The sequence below is a fragment of the Lolium perenne genome, chromosome 2 (assembly GCF_019359855.2).
Source record: "Lolium perenne isolate Kyuss_39 chromosome 2, Kyuss_2.0, whole genome shotgun sequence".
Lineage (NCBI taxonomy): Eukaryota > Viridiplantae > Streptophyta > Magnoliopsida > Poales > Poaceae > Lolium > Lolium perenne.
Genome location: NC_067245.2, coordinates 46,311,474 through 46,328,817, shown reverse-complemented (window position 1 = coordinate 46,328,817; position 17,344 = coordinate 46,311,474). Strand labels below are relative to the sequence as shown.

Below are 17,344 nucleotides of genomic sequence, written 5' to 3'. Positions count from 1 at the left end.
TATAATTTTATCTATATATATACAACAAAAATACGTCTAAATACATCTCAATCTAATTTAGAGTCTAGACGAAACCGCGACACTTATTTTAAAATGAAGTTAGTATAATGCTAGATAATAATTAGTTAAGGCTTGGATCCAAGTAAAAGTATTGGTATTGCTTTATGTTAAGCTTTATAGAACGAGCTCTTTTACGATGATTGGCACGGAACCTAGGTTCCGTCTAATTAAATATGGGTTCCGTCTAATCAAATTTTTCGTGACCGTTGATTAAATCGGTGATAAATTTTGTGTAACTTCTACTACAACAGTTCTAAACGGACACCTTAGAAGTCAACTCATCAAATCAGAATCAACCAAATCAATCACGATGTAGCCTTCTTCACGAAATCAAGAATAACTACTCTGTACTTGACTAGTCGTGGCCTTTTTCACTCCAGCGCCCGCCGCCGCCCCTCCCCAGGTCGCGGGGATCACTGGAGGTCACGGCCCAATCTTCTCCATCGCATACCCTCTGCTCCGTCGCAGCCGCCAGCCGCCGCCGCCCATCCCTCCGTTGCGGGGATCGCTGGAGATTCACGTCCCCGTCGACCTCTCTGTCGCAGCCACCTCCCCTCCGTCAGGGGGATCGCCGGCAGAGTTACGGGCCCGTTCCCTCAGTCGCTGGACCGGCCAAAGTGTCGCTGGGATCACCGGGAGCATCCAGACCCTACCCCCTACCTGACGAGCGCCGCCCGGGAGATCACGGCGGACGCTTCTCTGCCTCCTCGTCCACATGTTTTATCTCTAGATGACTGGTCTGATCTCTTTCATCTTCCTTTGTCTGAAGAAGCACTAGGGGAATTTCTTTCAACTTCTGTCTCCTAGATGATCTCCCTCTGCTGACAGAGATCGTCAGCGGTTATTGAGCATCTTTGAGCCGCAGGTAATTTGTTTGGTCGACTGGGACGACTTCATTCAGGACTCGGGAAAAGCATCTAACATGGAGCTACTGAATCGTGTGTTAGCTGTTGCTTGTAGGGAAGTCGGATGGAAGAGATGTCATGTGCCATGCTGCGGGAAGCCAGTTCATCACACACACCATTGGGAGGTGGATAGTTTGCCAACAAGTTGTAGTCACCATGTGCTTGCTTGCCCAATAGGCAAATATACTACATCTGATAAAGTCGAAATGTTAACTGTTGTGTGATTAGTGCAGGGGTCTTGGCGCAGCTAGACCTCAAGTCCACACCAATCAACACCAAGGGTTACGAGACCCTCCTGCCATTTGTGGTGAGTGAAATACAAGAAAAACTGTGCATTTTTTTTTTCATTTTTGGGGAGCTTGTTAACTAGCCATACTTGCCGCCATTTTGACGCAACTCCTTGCAGACGAAGAACAAGTTATCGGCAGTTTCGATCTATACTATGTGCTCATCATGTATACTGTTAATGCTACAGAACAGGCAAGTACACTCATACGACACACTCCTTTTCTGAAATTATGTATTGCGAATTAGTTCAAGTTGCAGAATCAATCTTTAAACCACATTGTCCAATGACTAGTGACTACTGAGAAACTTGTACCACGATACTATTCATCAATAGAATATGCGTAAAATGCTATGCTGAATTTCCAAAATATTATGTGCAGATGGACAAATTGGACAGGGCATTTGAGCAGGTGAAGCAGATGCTGTATGGCAGGCTCCATGATGTGCTAAGAAAGCATATTGTAGAGAGGGTGCACATCCCAGGGGCTCCTTCATTGAGACCAAGAGAAGCCCAGAACGATAATGTTGCAGCCAGAGAAAAGACGAATCATCTATCGTGTGTTGCTGATGTACATACATTCTCCCCAGTGGCTTTGGACACAGTAAAATGTTAACAAAATTTACAGGGCGTGAATGTTCTATGGAACCAGGTGATGCTGCAGCGACCAGGACATCATGATGAGATTGTCGATGACTTAGCTGTCCTTATGGAGTCGCCCGGTAACTGGTCACATTGTAGTCCGCTCCAAATGTTATATCTGAGTCTGCTCCCAAAGTTCAGTTTGTGTATCTTTCTCACTGTTGTAATGTTGTAAAGAGCTGTATGTATGTGATGCTTCTGACTTCTGAGTCCGTTTGTTTCATGACTCAGTTGCAAAGATACAAAAAGTAGAGCTAAATATGACAGATCAAAAGTCCCAGATGTAATTTAAATTTTATATGAGGATCTTAATTGTTTGTGTGTGTTTCATTTTCTTGGATCTAATGTATTATATTGTTTATTTTGAAAACAAACTGTTTCGTTTACATGAAAACAAACTGTTTCTATCGAGATTTGGTTCTAACGGAGAACGAGCAAACACCCAGAAAGTTTAGAGAACTATTAAAATTGTACAAAATCCCATCTTCCAAACATGGGCTTCAGAGTTTTATACAGTGTGCTCAAGAGACACATGTACAGTTATACATGCTGCAGAGACCGATCGATGAATCGACCCGATGATCGGCCACATGATGGAGCAGGCGTGGGGATTCTCGTCGCTGAAGTAGCTCCGTGCGGCGACTGGCACGACGCTGGATAGCGCCTGCTGCTCGTGGCAGTAGTATCCACTAACTTTTGTGCTGCAACTGCTGCTTGGCGCCTGCCCGGAGCACGGCTGTGTGGTCTACGAGTACATGGAGAACGGCAGCCTCTAGAACATGCTCTACCACGGCCGGGACGGCACGCCGCTTTTAGTCTGGTACGACCCCATCCGCATGGCCTGGGAGGTGGCCACCGCCGTCGCGTTTCTCCACAGCACCAGGCCGGACCCCATCATCCATAGGGACCTCAAGCCGGCCAACATCCTGCTCGATCAGAACCTTGCCAGCAAGATCGGTGACGTGGGCCTCTCGACGGCGCTGCTCCTCCCGGGCCGCCACCTGAGCCATGGAGGCTAGCAGTCCAGCACCCGTCGTCGTCCACGATTGGTCAAGCACACGGCGTCATGATGCTACATCGACCCGGAGTACCACGATGGTCAAGTCCGACGTGTACTCGCTGGGCATCGTGATGCTGCAGATGCTCACGGGAAGGACGTCGCCGCTGGGGCTCGCCGCCTCGCTCACGCCGTGGAGGCTGCGCTGGAAGACGGCGGCAACGCCCGTATGCGACCGGATGCGAGTGGTCGCTGGAAGAGGCGCAACAGCTAGTCGCGCTGCCGCTCCGGTGCGCCGAGATGCGGTACAGCGACAACCAAGGCTGCACGTCAAAGGGCGTCGCTGTTAGGGCCGCTCGTCTTGTCCGGCGGCCAGCATCAACGCCCGCAACTCCTCCAGGACGATGATGTCCGACTACTATTCTTCTCCCGTGACTTTAAGATCGGTGCACTCTTATTAGATGCTTTGACCGTTTAGAAGGACGTTTGTTTTTTATAATTTTCATAGAATATATTAGAGGTTCCGGTCCCACATGATTTTGGTTCCGGTCCCGCACCTTTGGTTCCGTTAGTTTGGTTCCGTCTATTTACTACCGTTGGATGGGGGTGAATGAACGGTTATTAAAAATGCCAATCACTGTAAAACTTGTGTATTATAGAACTATTGAAATGATTTTGTTTCAAACTAGGTCATATCTTCTATTTTTTCGCATAAAATATTCTCATATTTTTTTTGCAAGATACCCATACTCCTAGAGTCAGTGGGTATAAAATTATACCCATACCGATTGTGAGGTTCACGACACCGAACTCTCCAGCAAGATCTCAAACATAGAGAAGATGCTCCAAAAGATTCCTAAAGAATTTTCAATGATGAAGCAAAGATTTCACGCGTCCTAAAATGGCCATCATAGAGATTAACCAAAGTTTTTTTAGGTTAACCGGAGTGCATAAGTAAGGTATATCCTAGATCAATTGAATTTTGGGCCACAATGGCTTGAATTCAAATAGCCTTTGGACCTGCATTTTGGACCTCATGTTAGTAGAAATCCTCTTGGCGATCTCGAACAACTTGTATAGACTAGAACTATAAGAAGTTCTCAACTCTTCTTGTCGCAGTCTCCTTGGAGGAGAGACATCAGGTGCTTGATACATCCAAAACGTGTCCATACCTTTTAAAGTTTATTATAATGATTATTATGTTTATTTTAATTTTTCATTTATTTGCTGCATTTTCAATAACATCTCATTAATTTGGTATTTAATTCTAGAAAGCAGGAAACCCCTTTTCATATTTTGACGTTTCAGCAGCCTCCTGAATCCAAATAAATTGAAGAATATGGCTTTCCAATTTTTCGAAGATAAAGAGTCCCAACACTAAAACTCACCTAGAGGTAGGCTCACCCTATTCCTATACTTCTGCTTGTTCGTCAGATGGCATAATTATTTTTGTCCCCTCCTTTTTTCACTTAAGTCCCTCTATGTATAGCCCCGGGGAATTTTTTTCTCATGGAAGATGTAGCTCGAGAGACTTAGAGAAGAAAACAGAGGATGCACAGTCTACTGCCCGAGGAGAAACCTATGCAAAAATTGCCTTTGGTCGCATCTCCTCATTGGTTATCGACTTCGAATCAATATCCACCATAAAAGGGGGATTGTTCAACAAGCTGGACCGTTTCTTTATGGTAATAGCTTAATCATAACTCTCTATGAATTATCATTGTTGTGAAGCATATGAGCTACCCGTGGACGATTGCTTTGTGGATCATTTTCTTATGACATGATTTATTCATATGCAATCTTGTTCGTGTTTATCTATGTGTAGATACATATCGTTCTCAGCTCTTGATGCTACCCTTGCTGCCTATTAGATACATATCGTTCTCAGCTCTTGATGCTACCCTTGTGATTAGATGGAGTGTTGTAAAATGCTCTAATCCGGTTAACAACGAGGTTAGAGTGGTATGATGTTTACCTTTCTCTTGCCACCTCACTCGTGCTAATGGGAAGGCATACGAGGTGATACTCAGTAATAGAAAGAACAACCTTATATGTGCATTTGATAGTCCAATATCGTGTTCAATGACAGAGTACCACCATCTAGGTATACAATGCAATGGTATGTGTCTAGCATGGGAACGACCCAATGGCTGAAGGGGTATTAGCCGGATGACAGAGTACCGTCATCTGGATATTAGGATGTGATGCCCATATAAACACTATCAATGAGTATACAAATATATAACTTGCCTCTTATATGTATCATTTTTCTATCTATGCTTTATTTTGTGGTAACTAGCATGCTAAATCTTACTTGGACGATATTACTTAGTACAAGTCATTTAGTTGAGTTACGAAAAAATAACAAATAATTTTGTTCAAAAGTTAGGGGGTTGCCATAGTTGTCACAGAAATAGACAAAGAATACGACAATGTACTCATCTAAAAAAAATCTTTGAAAATGCATACAAAGTAGTCCATACAAAAAATTCTAGACCTTTGTTTTTTCTATTATGTCATCTTATTTTGCTAGAGTTTGTATATTGCTGATCGGGATTGCGTGAGGAAATTGATCCTTGACTCGACCTTATCTTGGAGCAACATCTTGTTTGTTTGTTTACAAAATGTCATCTATTACTAGAATACTCGAGCTCGTGGAAGTCCACAAAAAACAGAGAAATGTATGACCCGTGGAGATAGGAGACTATCTTTCAGACGGATTTCCCAATCTTCCTTCTTCCTTCTTCCTATCCGGGGGCTACAAGATTTGATGATTTACTAGATTTTCTTCCATCTTATCTCGTGTGCCATATATTGCATGGGTTTGCATCTATTTGCCTCTCTTTATAGATAGAGGAAGTGACCACTGAATTGACATTTTCTATTCTGCGGAGAACCTAAAAACAACGGTAGAGTTGTGATTCAAATAATTAGTTAGAAATGAGTATGATCAAGTTTATGAGTCAGGTTACGTAAAGGGCCAAATTCGAAAGGGCTGATTTGGAATTTCATATGATTTCGCCTAATTTGGGTTCTCTATTCTGCGGCCTACAATATTAATGCAACTTGTATCAGGCATGATATCGAAGGAAGGTCCGGTTAGGTTAGTCTCTCTTTTTTTTTCGACGAAAAGAGTGTGAGCAAGGAGTAAAGTTACACATCACAAAAGTAAGATAAAAATATACAGAAGGGAAAACTTTCCGAAGGAGTGCAGGGTTAACTAGTGCTAACCAATCATTCGAGCTGCCCTCTTGCCAATCATTGACCAGGATTACTGTTGGTCCCTAGCTTGTAACCTTTCTTTTGCTTGCTAATGATGGATGGCACATGCCAACTTAAACAACAAAACACTACGATTTTCAGCTTTATTATCATGCATCAATGAATGGGGTCAATTAAGCATGGTGTACTCATGCTGACTAATCAGAATCTCACAGCAGTTTCTTGTTTATTTCGAAGATCAATCCAGGCTAGGAACATCTGGTGACGAGATTAGGCTCTGGGCCTGGCCCTTTGGTTGTTCGGCAAAAGGATAGTTCTCCAACTTGAGTTTGATGTTTAATGATTACAATTTGCAAGATCATGCCTACATCCAATGATCCATACAATAATTTGAATACAGAACATCATCAGAGTGCAGAGGCTCACAAGTTCATCTGCATGCGTAGCATAGTATAATGTTGGTGGAGGAAAGGAAAAGCATGTGTCAAAAGCGAATCAAGCCGTAGGCGCCGCTCGGTCGTTGCTGCGCCATTTCTTATGCAGCTGGTCCGATCCGCAACTTGCAGGCCACGGCGAGCTTGATCGGCCGGCTTGCCGGCACGATTCTTCCCCATGTGCGTGCATACCAACGCGCAATAATGGAAGTTCCTCCACGCCGACCCTATATATACGCGCGACCGTCGTCTCGCTTGCTACCCATGATTCCTACAGCTCATAGCTCACTCGCCAGTTTCTTTCTCGCCGCCATCTTTAGCTAGCACTGCTCACATGGGTCTGGAGGTGCTCATGGCGACGAACCGGCCGCCGAGGAGCCAGTACCAGCGTCTTCGCGGCGATCTCTCCGGCGGCGACGGCGAGGAGGCAGCGGCGTCAGCTGCCTGCAGGTGGACGAGGGCCAGGCGGCCTCTGCGTCTGCGGAAGAGGGTCGGGGTGGCGCCGCGCTCGGCCAAGAAAGGCGCCGTGAGGCTGCTGATGCGGATGCTGCTCGTTCTGGTGCCGGCGCGCCGTGCGGCCGCACTGCTCGCGGAGCTCGTGCGGCGGATCGCGAGCGCCGGTGCCGCAGCGGCTGAGTGCCCCGCCATCGTGTTCTCCTCGCAGTGGGGCCTCCCCGCGCTGTCCCACTCCGCCAGCGGCGGCGCCAGCCGCAGAGCAAGGCTGCGGGCTTTCTACCTCGAGAGGAGCCTCTCCGCCAGCTCAAGCTCCGGCGCCGCCTCCCCTTGCTAGATCATCGATGATCAGCAACCATTAACGGACGGCAGTTGTCAGCTGCAGTGTTAGCCTCGTACTAAACCACATATTCTTCCACAATGTAATCATGCATGCCATGCCAAGCTCCTGGAGATGAGTCACGCACATGCATGGGCGGGCTAGGCTGTAATGTATAGCTTTGCAAGAAAAGAATGTCTCTGTACTTCCGAGTACTTTTGCGTAAGATTAATTGAGGCAACTTGCGATTAGTTTCTGGAAAAACTTTCAACAAGAGCAATTGCTCAAAACCTTTACAATTATGGCGCGACTAGTTCTTAACAGAAGTTAGTCAGATGGCATTATCCAATCTCAGTTCTAACTTATGACAAGTACGATCACAAAACAAATCTAACAATTTTTAAAAAATTCTTAGTTGCATCCTCACTTGCAACTGAAAAAATATCTCAGTTGCAAGAAAGGCGCCGTGAGGCTGCTGATGCGGATGCTGCTCGTTCTGGTGCCGGCTCGGCGTGCAGCCGCACTGCTCGCGGAGCTCGTGCAGCGGATCGCAAGCGCCGGCGCCGCAGCGGCGGAGTGCCCCGCCATCGTGTTCTCCTCGCAGTGGGGCCTGCCCGCGCTGTCCCACTCCGCCAGCGGCAGCGCCAGCCGCAGAGCAAGGCTGCGGGCTTTCTACCTCGAGAGGAGCCTCTCCGCCGGCTCAAGCTCCGGCGCCGCCTCCCCGTGCTAGTTCATCGATCAGCAACCATTAACGGACGGCAGCTGTCAGCTACAGCGCCGGGGTAGCCTCGTACTAAACCGTCTTCTTCTCCAATGTAATCATGCTTGTAATGTAGCTTTGCAAGAAAAGAATGTCGCTGTACTTCCGAGTACTTTTGCGTACGATTAATTGAGGCAACTTGCGATTAGTTTCTGGAAAAACTTTGAACAAGAGCAAATGCTCAAAACCTTAACAGAGTAAATGCTCAAAACCTTAACAATTAGCTAGGGCGTGACTAGTTCTTAACAGAAGTTAGTCAGATGGCATTATCAAATCTCTGTTATAACTTATGACAAGTACGGATCACAAAACAAATCTAACAATTTAATTTTTTTTTCTTAGTTGCATCCCCACTTGCAACTGAAAAATTATCTCAATTATAATCGATGTAGCAACTGAGCACTAACTTACTTCTCAGCTAGCTGAGGCACGAATGAGTCGTCATGGTACCCTGATATCTCACCTATGTAGAATATTGGTGGGGCTTAGGGCGGACTCTAAAGTTTACTGTTGAACTCACTATATATGGGCCATATGGCTAAGGCTCACTCATTCAATCCATGATAAAAACTAGTTTTGAACAAAGGAAAAATAGTTGTAGGATCGATCCTGGGGAAAGGACCAACACCTAATCGGAGTTGAGTAGTAAAAGAATGGTTATGAAAAGAATGATAATGGATTGATGTGTTTACGAGATCAAATGCCAATTGAGTAAACTGATTAGCAAGCATCTCCCCCTTGGGCCAAGGGCTGCTCCCTCTTCATATTTGTAAGGAAATACGGTCGATTGTTGCTTTCCATTAAAGAATAAGGTGTAAAATTAAATTACAAATAAAATAAAAAAGAAATACACAAAGAAAAAGATATTGCAAAGGATAGTAGTGCTTAACAAGGAGTATAAGAATTCTATCAAGCTGTTTTGGCTTTTCAAAACTTATTACTATATTGTGGGACCGAGGGGAAGTGGCACTTAATCAGTTATATTCCGTTCTAAACAATCATCTGAGCCACCCTCTTGACAATCATCAACCATGATTACTGTTGATCCCTTGTGACCCTTCTTTTGGTTGCTAATGTTGGATGTCACATGCCAACTTCAATGATAAAACGGTACACTTTCATATTTATTATCACGCCTCAGTGAATGGAGTCAAGCATAATGTATTTCTGATGACTAGTTATTTGGATTTTGGATGTACGATCGAGGCTAGGCGCATGTGGTGACGAGCCCAGGCTCTGGTTGTTCGGCAAAAGGGTGTGGTCCTTTGGCCCACCGCAATGGAACAACAGGTGTCAACTATATATCTAAACGCCAATTGATCATGCAATAATCGTATCAATCTTCATAACAAAGAAATGATACGCTTTTGTGGTACGCCATGCCATGTTGAGTGTATGTGCGTGGCGTCAATGGCTAGCAAGAATCGCAACCTCTTTGAAATGATCCAACACTATTTCAGCGATGCACTTCATCCACTAATGCATGCTTACGAAAGACTAAGACAAAACTCAAGATCATTGGTAATCGACGGTGAAATATTTGAATTTTTTTACACCCGACCTTTGCAACAACATAACAACTAGAGCAATTATAGACATCAAAGATGCACACATCCGAAAAATAAGTTAAAAAAAGACTCCTCGATGCAAGCAGAGACTCACAAAAGGAAGAGCACCACCCATGATCTCACACCTCGAATTCGAACAAGCTTTCCCAAAACGATGCCTACATGAAGGTAACTATGCATACACATCGCCGTCGTTCGGATGGTGAGATCCTAGGTTTTCACCTTAAAGAATGTCAAATCTCCAAAAAATACCTTCAACGGAAAAATGACTAGAGAGCCACCATTGCCACGTACAACCAGTTAAGGTGATACCTAGGGTTCTCACCCCAAAAATTGAGGCACGGAGCTCAAGGAGCGCCGTCAAGAATGAAATCTGCCGAGGTCACCGCTACTTGTCAAGAACACTATTGCAAAAAATGCTGATTGTCTGACGTACATACTTCCTCCAATCCATTGCAAGTACTACTGGGTTCTTCTCGACTTGACAAAGAGCATGCGAGATAGAACCTCCAGAGCAAATCCGTTCTTCAACCTTGTTTGCCTAGCTAGTAATCTTCAGCAACTGAACTTCATCAATGATGAGAAAGTCGTCGTTGCAGAAGGCAGGCCCCAGAATGAACACTCACACACCATGATCTCGTGCACGAGGAATACATGGAATATTCACCTAGGAACTAGCAGGTCATAGGCGTGTTCTTGATCGATAACCATGCCCACCCGTCACTAAAGGCGAGGATGTACATCATCGGACTTGTTTCACAGACCACGGACATACGACGCAAGACCATGCTGGAAGGTCATCGGCATCGCCAATCCCAGTAGAGGCCGGTTGCTAGCTCTGTGTTGACTCAAAAATGGCATCCGTAGGTAGATTAGTGAGATCCGAACTTGGGCCACCGGAGAGGACCACCAGTTGTGGCCTAGATGACCAGAGGACAGGCAACCACTCCCCAGCTCCATTCCGCATCTTAACCAAACTTAGAGGGGCAAGGCGACCAGATCTCAAGATCCAGACCGATGAGAATCTTGCCAAGGCAAAAAAAAAAACGATAGAAAGGATCACCCCTTGCCGCCTTCCGCCGTCGGATGGACTTCCGACGGCGAAGGGGTGGAGGGCTTGCTGGAGGTAGTCTGTTGGAGGCGGTGTGGGGGGCTCCGGAGTCGCCACTGGAGGCGATGCGGGAGACAGTTTTTCACGTACTCTAAACAGCATCTTCCCTAAAATAATAGGGAGAATTTTATATTCCGATCTCTGCACCAGCTAGGGATGCACACAATCATTAAACATGAGTATTATGATTTTTCTTTAATCTTGATTAAGATTAAAGCCTAGTGCTTAAGATAAATTGTATGAGTACCAGGTCTAGAATGGGCTACGAGTACAAAAACAAATCTAAATTCACCCTCGTGAGAATTTGAACAAAAATGTTGGGTCTGTACTAAGAAAAGCCTCCAACCGGAAAATAGATTGTTCCTTCAATTCAAAATTTGAGTTTCATGATTACAAGATAGTGCATCCATCCAAGATCCAATAATCCATCCAATAATGTGATACCGAACATCAGCTAGTATAATGTTGATAGAGGAAAAGCATGTGTCAAAGAGAATCATGCCGTAGCGCGTAGGAGCCGCTAGGTCGTTGCCGCGCAATTTTTTTCTTTTTTTTTTGCCGCGCAATTTTTTTATGCAGGATCACCGGTCGATCCCCAAGTCGCATGCCACGCCGGCGCTCTTGATCGGGCCTGCACGATTCTTCCCCATGTGATGTGCGTGCATACGAGAGCGCAACAATGGTAAGTATTAGTTCCTCCACACCTATTCTATATATACATACGCGCGGCCGTCGTCTCGCTTGCTCCCCATGATTCCTACAGCTCAGATCGAGCTCACTCGTCAGTTTGCTTCTCCCTGCCACCTTTAGCTAGCTAGCTCACATGGATCTCGGGGTGTTCATGGCGAGGGACCGGCCACCGAGACGCCAGTACGAGCGGCTCCGCGGCGACCTCTGCGGCGGCGAGGAGGTGGGGGGTGACTCGAGGCCGGCGGCGGCGTCAGCTGCCTGCAGGTGGACGAAGGCGAGGCGGCCGCTGCGTCTGCGGAGGAGGGTGGGGATGGCGCCGCGTGCGGGCAAGAGAGGCGCCGTGAGGCTGCTGATGCGGCTGCTGTTCGTCCTGGTGCCGGCGCGGCGTGCGGCCGCGCTTCTGGCGGAGCTGGTGCGACGGGTCGTGGCGGCGGCGGAATGCCCCGCCATCGTCTTCTCCTCGCAGTGGGGCCTCCCCGCGCTTTCACACTCCGCCAGCGGCGGCGCCAGCCGCAGAGCAAGGCTGCGGGCTTTCTACCTTCAGAGGAGCCTCTCCGCCGGCTCGAGCTCCGGCGTCGCCTCCCCTTGCTAGATCATCAGCAACCATTAACGCACGGCAGCTGTCAGCTACAGTCGGTAGCCTCGTACTAAACCATCTTCTTCTCCAATGTAATCATGCATGCCATGTGAGGCTCCCGGCCGGTTCGTGACGATGATCATGCACATGGTTGCAAGAAAAGAATGTCGCTGTATGGCCAGTACGTTTGGGTACGTTAACTGAGCCAACTTGCGATTCGTTTCTCAAATAATGCAGAGACCGTGATGTACGTGTGGGCTTTTTAAACTTGTTTGACGTTCGGTGACATCGCCGATCCATGACCAGGAAACCCAGGATGTACAGAGCAAGCACACAGTGACACAGTAACCATGTCACGTCACACAGGCTTGTCCGAGTGGCGATTTACAAAAAAAATGATCCTTTGTGGGAAAGAACCCACGAAATGATCTTTTGCCCAAACTATTTCACGCTCATTCATCAGTTTGCTGAGGTAGATTTCCATGCCGGAACAATAAACTCTGAAATCTAAAGGGGGGTTGCTTCGAAACAAGAGGATATCACATGAACAACAATTACAAAAAAGGAAATGACATGCGTACGATCTTCATGTGCCTATGACAAGTCCTCGCACCTTCAGATGGTTAATGAATCAAAGAAAAAGTCTATTTTAAACCTTAAACTTGCAGAGGTTTGGCAAAACAAACCTCGAAATCAAAATCCATGTCATTTGTAACCTGAACTATACATTCTCGATCCAAATTATAGTAGTAAAAATAATATCCTAAATCATTACTCTCAATTATAGTAGTGGACCACCTGTCATGACTGTCTTCTACATCAGTCCTTTTTTTGCCATCGCATAAACACGCATGACCGCGAGGGCTCACGGCGCCACTGCTAACCGCCTAACCCGCCGTCGGGCGGAGGCCACCACCGCTGCTCCTCTCCCACGGGCACGAGGCCGAGGGCTGCCGCTCTTCCCGCACGGGCGTGAGGCCGAGCGCCGTCGCTGCTGATCCCCTGCCTGGCGGAGGCTACCGTCGTTGCTCCTCCACTACGCATCCCACCATCGCCTCCTCCGTCTGGGGCACCACCCCGACGTCCTCTCGACGGCACACGGGCACCTCCCTAGCACTCTCATGGCCGAATCTAGCGGCCGAGCTGGGAAGGCGGCGGCCTGCGTCCTCCTCCGAACAAAGCAGGTAAGGGACTTGTCCCTATCCATCACTTTTTTTTTTAACAAAGGAGCCCATATATTCAGTAACGCAACCCGACCGGGATTATTTCTTTTCCCACTGCACCAAATAGGCCTAGGGTTCAATTTAGAACGGGATTGTATAGTTTAGGGTACAAATGAAGGGGTTTAGGGTTCAGAGTTCATTTCACTGAACTACTACGATTTATTTTCCAAAAAATCAAAGCACACACGGCTTGATTGCAACATCGGATACGAGTCGGATGGAAAACCATCGTATGTATAACAATTCTCTCACAAAATATCTTCACTAATTTAATAAGATTTATATGTTATGTTTAAGTAATAAAGAGATCTTTCTAACCAACAGTTATATCCACAAAAATGAAAGATGGTTATACTTCTTGGAACCGCGTGCGATATGTTACACATGTTCACTTAAGTTAAATTGTGGGCGATGTGTATGCCTTGTACCTAAGATCATGTTGTGATGAAATGTGTGCAACTGAAATGAGCAATTATAATGCTTCTGTTTAGTCAATTTATTTACAATGACATGCTACATCTAGTATCTTGAACTAAGTATTTATACAATATCAATGGTCGTGTGGAGGATGCTTTTTTCGGCCTTCCCTTGTATGTTATTTATCATCACCGAAAATTACAATTCGGCATTTTTAAGCATTTGATTAATTTTCTTTTTATACATATGGTTTTACATTTCTCAAAATAGATATTTTTATCATGTCCATATTCTTTCAATATGTTCTCTTTTACTACTAGTTGGTTTCCAAGTGTAACAAAACTCTATCTGATTCCGTTCATGAGCCAACCAACTACCCCTAGATTTTCAACTATTTGCTTTAAAATTTTAAAAAATAATTCTATTGGATGTATTGTTTGCTTATTTTGAAACTTCATTTCCTGATGAGATGAAAAATATAAAAACTTTATATCTTAACATTGAGGAGTTTAGAAGAGTGCTATTTAGGTAGCTGTCAGGTAAAGCTAGAACAGCCAGGGATCATATATGGGAAACCATATTATCACATCTAATCAAGGTTTTTGCTCAAACTATACATATATGAAAATATTATATATTTTACAAAATATTTATACGGTGAACTAGATCGTTGTTGTTTTAAGGTGATCTAAGATATAATTGCAAGGCCGGGTAACTTATATCTTCCCTCAGATATTTATCATACTGTACATACAATTTTTTTTCTCAAACTGTCATTAGCTTACAGCTCATCTATAGGCATTTTCCACTTCGTCGGGAATGTTTTAGGTTTGTAGGTGTGCTCTCCAATTGTCGAATTTGGCATCAACTTCGTCGGGAATGTTTTAGGTTTGTCTGATCATTTGATAGTACGCCTCTCGTTTCTGATTTTATTTTTTTCAAAATGGAGAGCGTAGCCCTAGCATATGAATCAATACATAGGCATTGCCTTCTTCATAACATAATTCTAAGTTTCAGAGTTTAGATCTCATGAATCACACAAGGTGTACATACAAATCAACCTGCCAAAAAATAGAAAAACAAGTTGACTATGCATATCGTATTCGTAGAAAGCCACTAGTCACCCTAGTTGTAGATAGCTCGTGCAACCGTCTCTAGTCATAGGTGATTGTTGCGCCTCTGGTAGCAAGAAAGACCACTTGTGGATCCAGTGAGTAGACATACAAATAACCTATAGAAAATAAGCAGCAGGTCCCTACACAAATTTGTGCTTTGGTTTTTTTCATCCGTCACTTTCAATCAATTCGAACATATTTGTACAATTTATTGGTGGGGAAATATGAAAAATGAAATGAATTACTCTCCATACAAGATGAGCAAAAGTCCAATAAAAAAATGATTCATATACTCCTGGAGTCATAGAAAGCACATTTATTACAACCATTTCAATTACGCTTTGCCAAATTATCCTTTGTAAGTATAAGATTTTTGCCTAAGAACCACATAAAAATCTGTAATGGTACTTTCAGTTCACCGATATATATTTTCTTATGAAGATCGTATGTCCATTTATAAAATCAGTATACATGAATTTAACTGAGAAAATATATGTAGTAAGCCTCCGTACAAATTTATCCTCTCCGTTGTCTAGATTAACGAGCATGAGTCATTCAACAAAATGCAGCCAAGATTCCCATTTGTTCCCAGAAAGGGTCCTTATGAATTCCCTATTCTAAGGATAACTAGTTGAATGTCCATGCGTTGCTGCGGTCTCCTAAAAAAATATTGTCGCATATTTCAATAGGATACATATGAAAATTTACGTGTGTGAAGAGATATAGCAGCATAATATTTCAAACCAACACCATTAATTCTCCTTTACTTAAAAGGTAACTCAATAAACATGTATAATTTGAATGCATACAAAGCAACAAACCAGTAATCTCTTATAGGTTAAAATTCTACTCCTACAAAAAAAAAAAGCTTTCATACACATCAATCTTGGTGTGGACAATATCACAGGACGCGGTTAAGCCTAGGAGTCGGCCTGTTATATTTAAAATCGATGAAGCGGAAATTAAATTATAATTGGTTGCAAAATATTAAAATTCAATCATAGTTTGAGGAAAAATGAAATCCCATTAAGCACTGCACTATTTATTCTGTGATAGTAAGCACACATAGCATGAAAAGTCCATATGAAAATATACGTCATAACAAGCTCATATGCAAATGTGTGTATCACATGAACATGGTGGTAAATACTCACCATGGGTATCGAAACATCGTTTTATGAGCGCCTGAAATAAAACCCAAATAACCATCCAAACAATTTCTCAACAAAAGGCAATCAAATAAGCACATTAGTTTAACAAACTATAACTTAGATACTTACATCCTGATAGCTTTTAGATCCTAAACAAGAGACCAAGTGGGATCTATCCTTTCTGCAAAAAAAATCTTGTAACTTTTTTCTTCCTCCCTCATGTGCTGTCTTTGTCCTTGGGCAAGATGCAAAAACGAGAGATGAAAAATTGAAAATCAGCACACAGACGTGTAGACGCCAATCATTGTGCATAGAATAGTTGTTTTTTATATGCATATATTACACCATATAGATATAATCTGCAGACTGTATTCCATGTTTTTGTCCCTGACAGAGCATCCCACTGCTGAACAGAATGATCCTAAGATACTTAATATATTGCCTGCTTATCAGAGGCCCAGAGACAAACAAACGCATCACCTATGCCCAAAAATGTTGAACCCATGAGTACAACATGGTGAGAACCGTGAGATCAACAGGATTGATCATGAGTTCATGCAACACAGGAATCCATTATAGTGCATGGATTTGAAAACAAATACCATATTCAAGCCCTTTTTTCAATTGGAAAGCTTCAATTGAACAGATGATGAATCACCAGAAATAATTTTCTAAGCTCTAATATGCTTTGGAAGTATCAAACTTGAAGAATGTGTAGCATAATGTAAGTTTCACATAAAAGCATATGTTACAATGTAAATAAGTATTAGGAAAGCATAAATGAATAGATTTATCCTGAACCAGAGCGTAGTGACCTATCATTTGAGCTAGTCACGTTATGCAAACTGTCATCAGCTTAAACTCATGTATCAACATTCAGGTTAATTTGCTTCAACACAGGACATCGCTACATGCCGTACTTTTCATATAACAATTGCCATTGTTTTTGCGTAACTTTTTTTACAAGGTCAACCAGAATAAAGGAGAGATTTAATATACACACACCTTGCAAACAAATGATGGAAACAATGTCACACCACATTGGGCCTCACCTGGTTAAGCGGCGAAGAGAGTAGAGACGCGTGGGTGATTCTGGTACTGTAGAACAATGTATATGTTAGTGCATTTGCTTGTTCCACTGAACCGTACATGGCCGATGGTCGAAGGAGATGCTGACATTGTGGTGCGCCAAGGACTGATCCATGTTCGGCCGACGGTCACAATTGCATGCATGGACGGCGGCCTGTTCCGTGTGAGGCGGCGGCATCCTGTAATCGTCGGATGTTCTCTGGTATTGCTCCTATACTCGTCGTTGGTTCTGATCCTAACTGAAACACAAGCATCATGCAGCCAAAAATCAGAGAGATAAGAAAACGAGAAGATGAAAGGCGAGGGGAGAGGAACCTCGGTTAAG

The 17,344-nt window shown here is 44.1% G+C and overlaps 1 protein-coding gene and 1 long non-coding RNA gene across 10 annotated transcripts; both read left to right on the top strand.

Annotated features, from left to right (window-relative positions):
• The first annotated feature begins 338 nt into the window (after positions 1-338).
• Positions 339-2,229, top strand: LOC127331996 (uncharacterized). 9 transcript variants are annotated; one of them, XM_051358246.2, is made up of 6 exons: positions 343-925; positions 1,021-1,109; positions 1,194-1,272; positions 1,372-1,445; positions 1,634-1,822; positions 1,904-2,229. In XM_051358246.2, the coding sequence occupies exons 2-6, from the start codon at positions 1,044-1,046 to the stop codon at positions 2,066-2,068; spliced, it is 573 nt and encodes a 190-aa protein (XP_051214206.1). In that variant the 5' UTR covers positions 343-925; positions 1,021-1,043; the 3' UTR covers positions 2,069-2,229. The 9 variants fall into 9 exon arrangements, 4 of the variants coding, with proteins under 4 accessions (XP_051214206.1, XP_051214207.1, XP_051214209.1 ...); XM_051358247.2 differs by having other exon boundaries at positions 1,008-1,109; XM_051358249.2 differs by having other exon boundaries at positions 345-925; positions 1,008-1,090; positions 1,199-1,272.
• A 9,112-nt stretch (positions 2,230-11,341) lies between these two features.
• On the top strand, positions 11,342-12,310 carry LOC127329913 (uncharacterized). Its single transcript, XR_011750869.1, has 2 exons — positions 11,342-11,439; positions 11,568-12,310. It is a non-coding gene; the product is annotated as an uncharacterized lncRNA (long non-coding RNA).
• The last annotated feature ends 5,034 nt before the right edge of the window (positions 12,311-17,344 follow it).

What these genes read in the sequence shown, in the direction of transcription:
- LOC127331996 (XM_051358246.2), top strand. Translation starts at nt 1,044, where the DNA reads ATGTGCCATGCTGCGGGAAGCCAGTTCATCACACACACCATTGGGAGG. An exon ending in AGACCCTCCTGCCATTTGTG is followed by an intron (nt 1,273 to 1,371) that starts GTGAGTGAAATA and finishes AACTCCTTGCAG; the next exon opens with ACGAAGAACAAGTTATCGGC. An exon ending in ATCTATCGTGTGTTGCTGAT is followed by an intron (nt 1,823 to 1,903) that starts GTACATACATTC and finishes CTATGGAACCAG; the next exon opens with GTGATGCTGCAGCGACCAGG.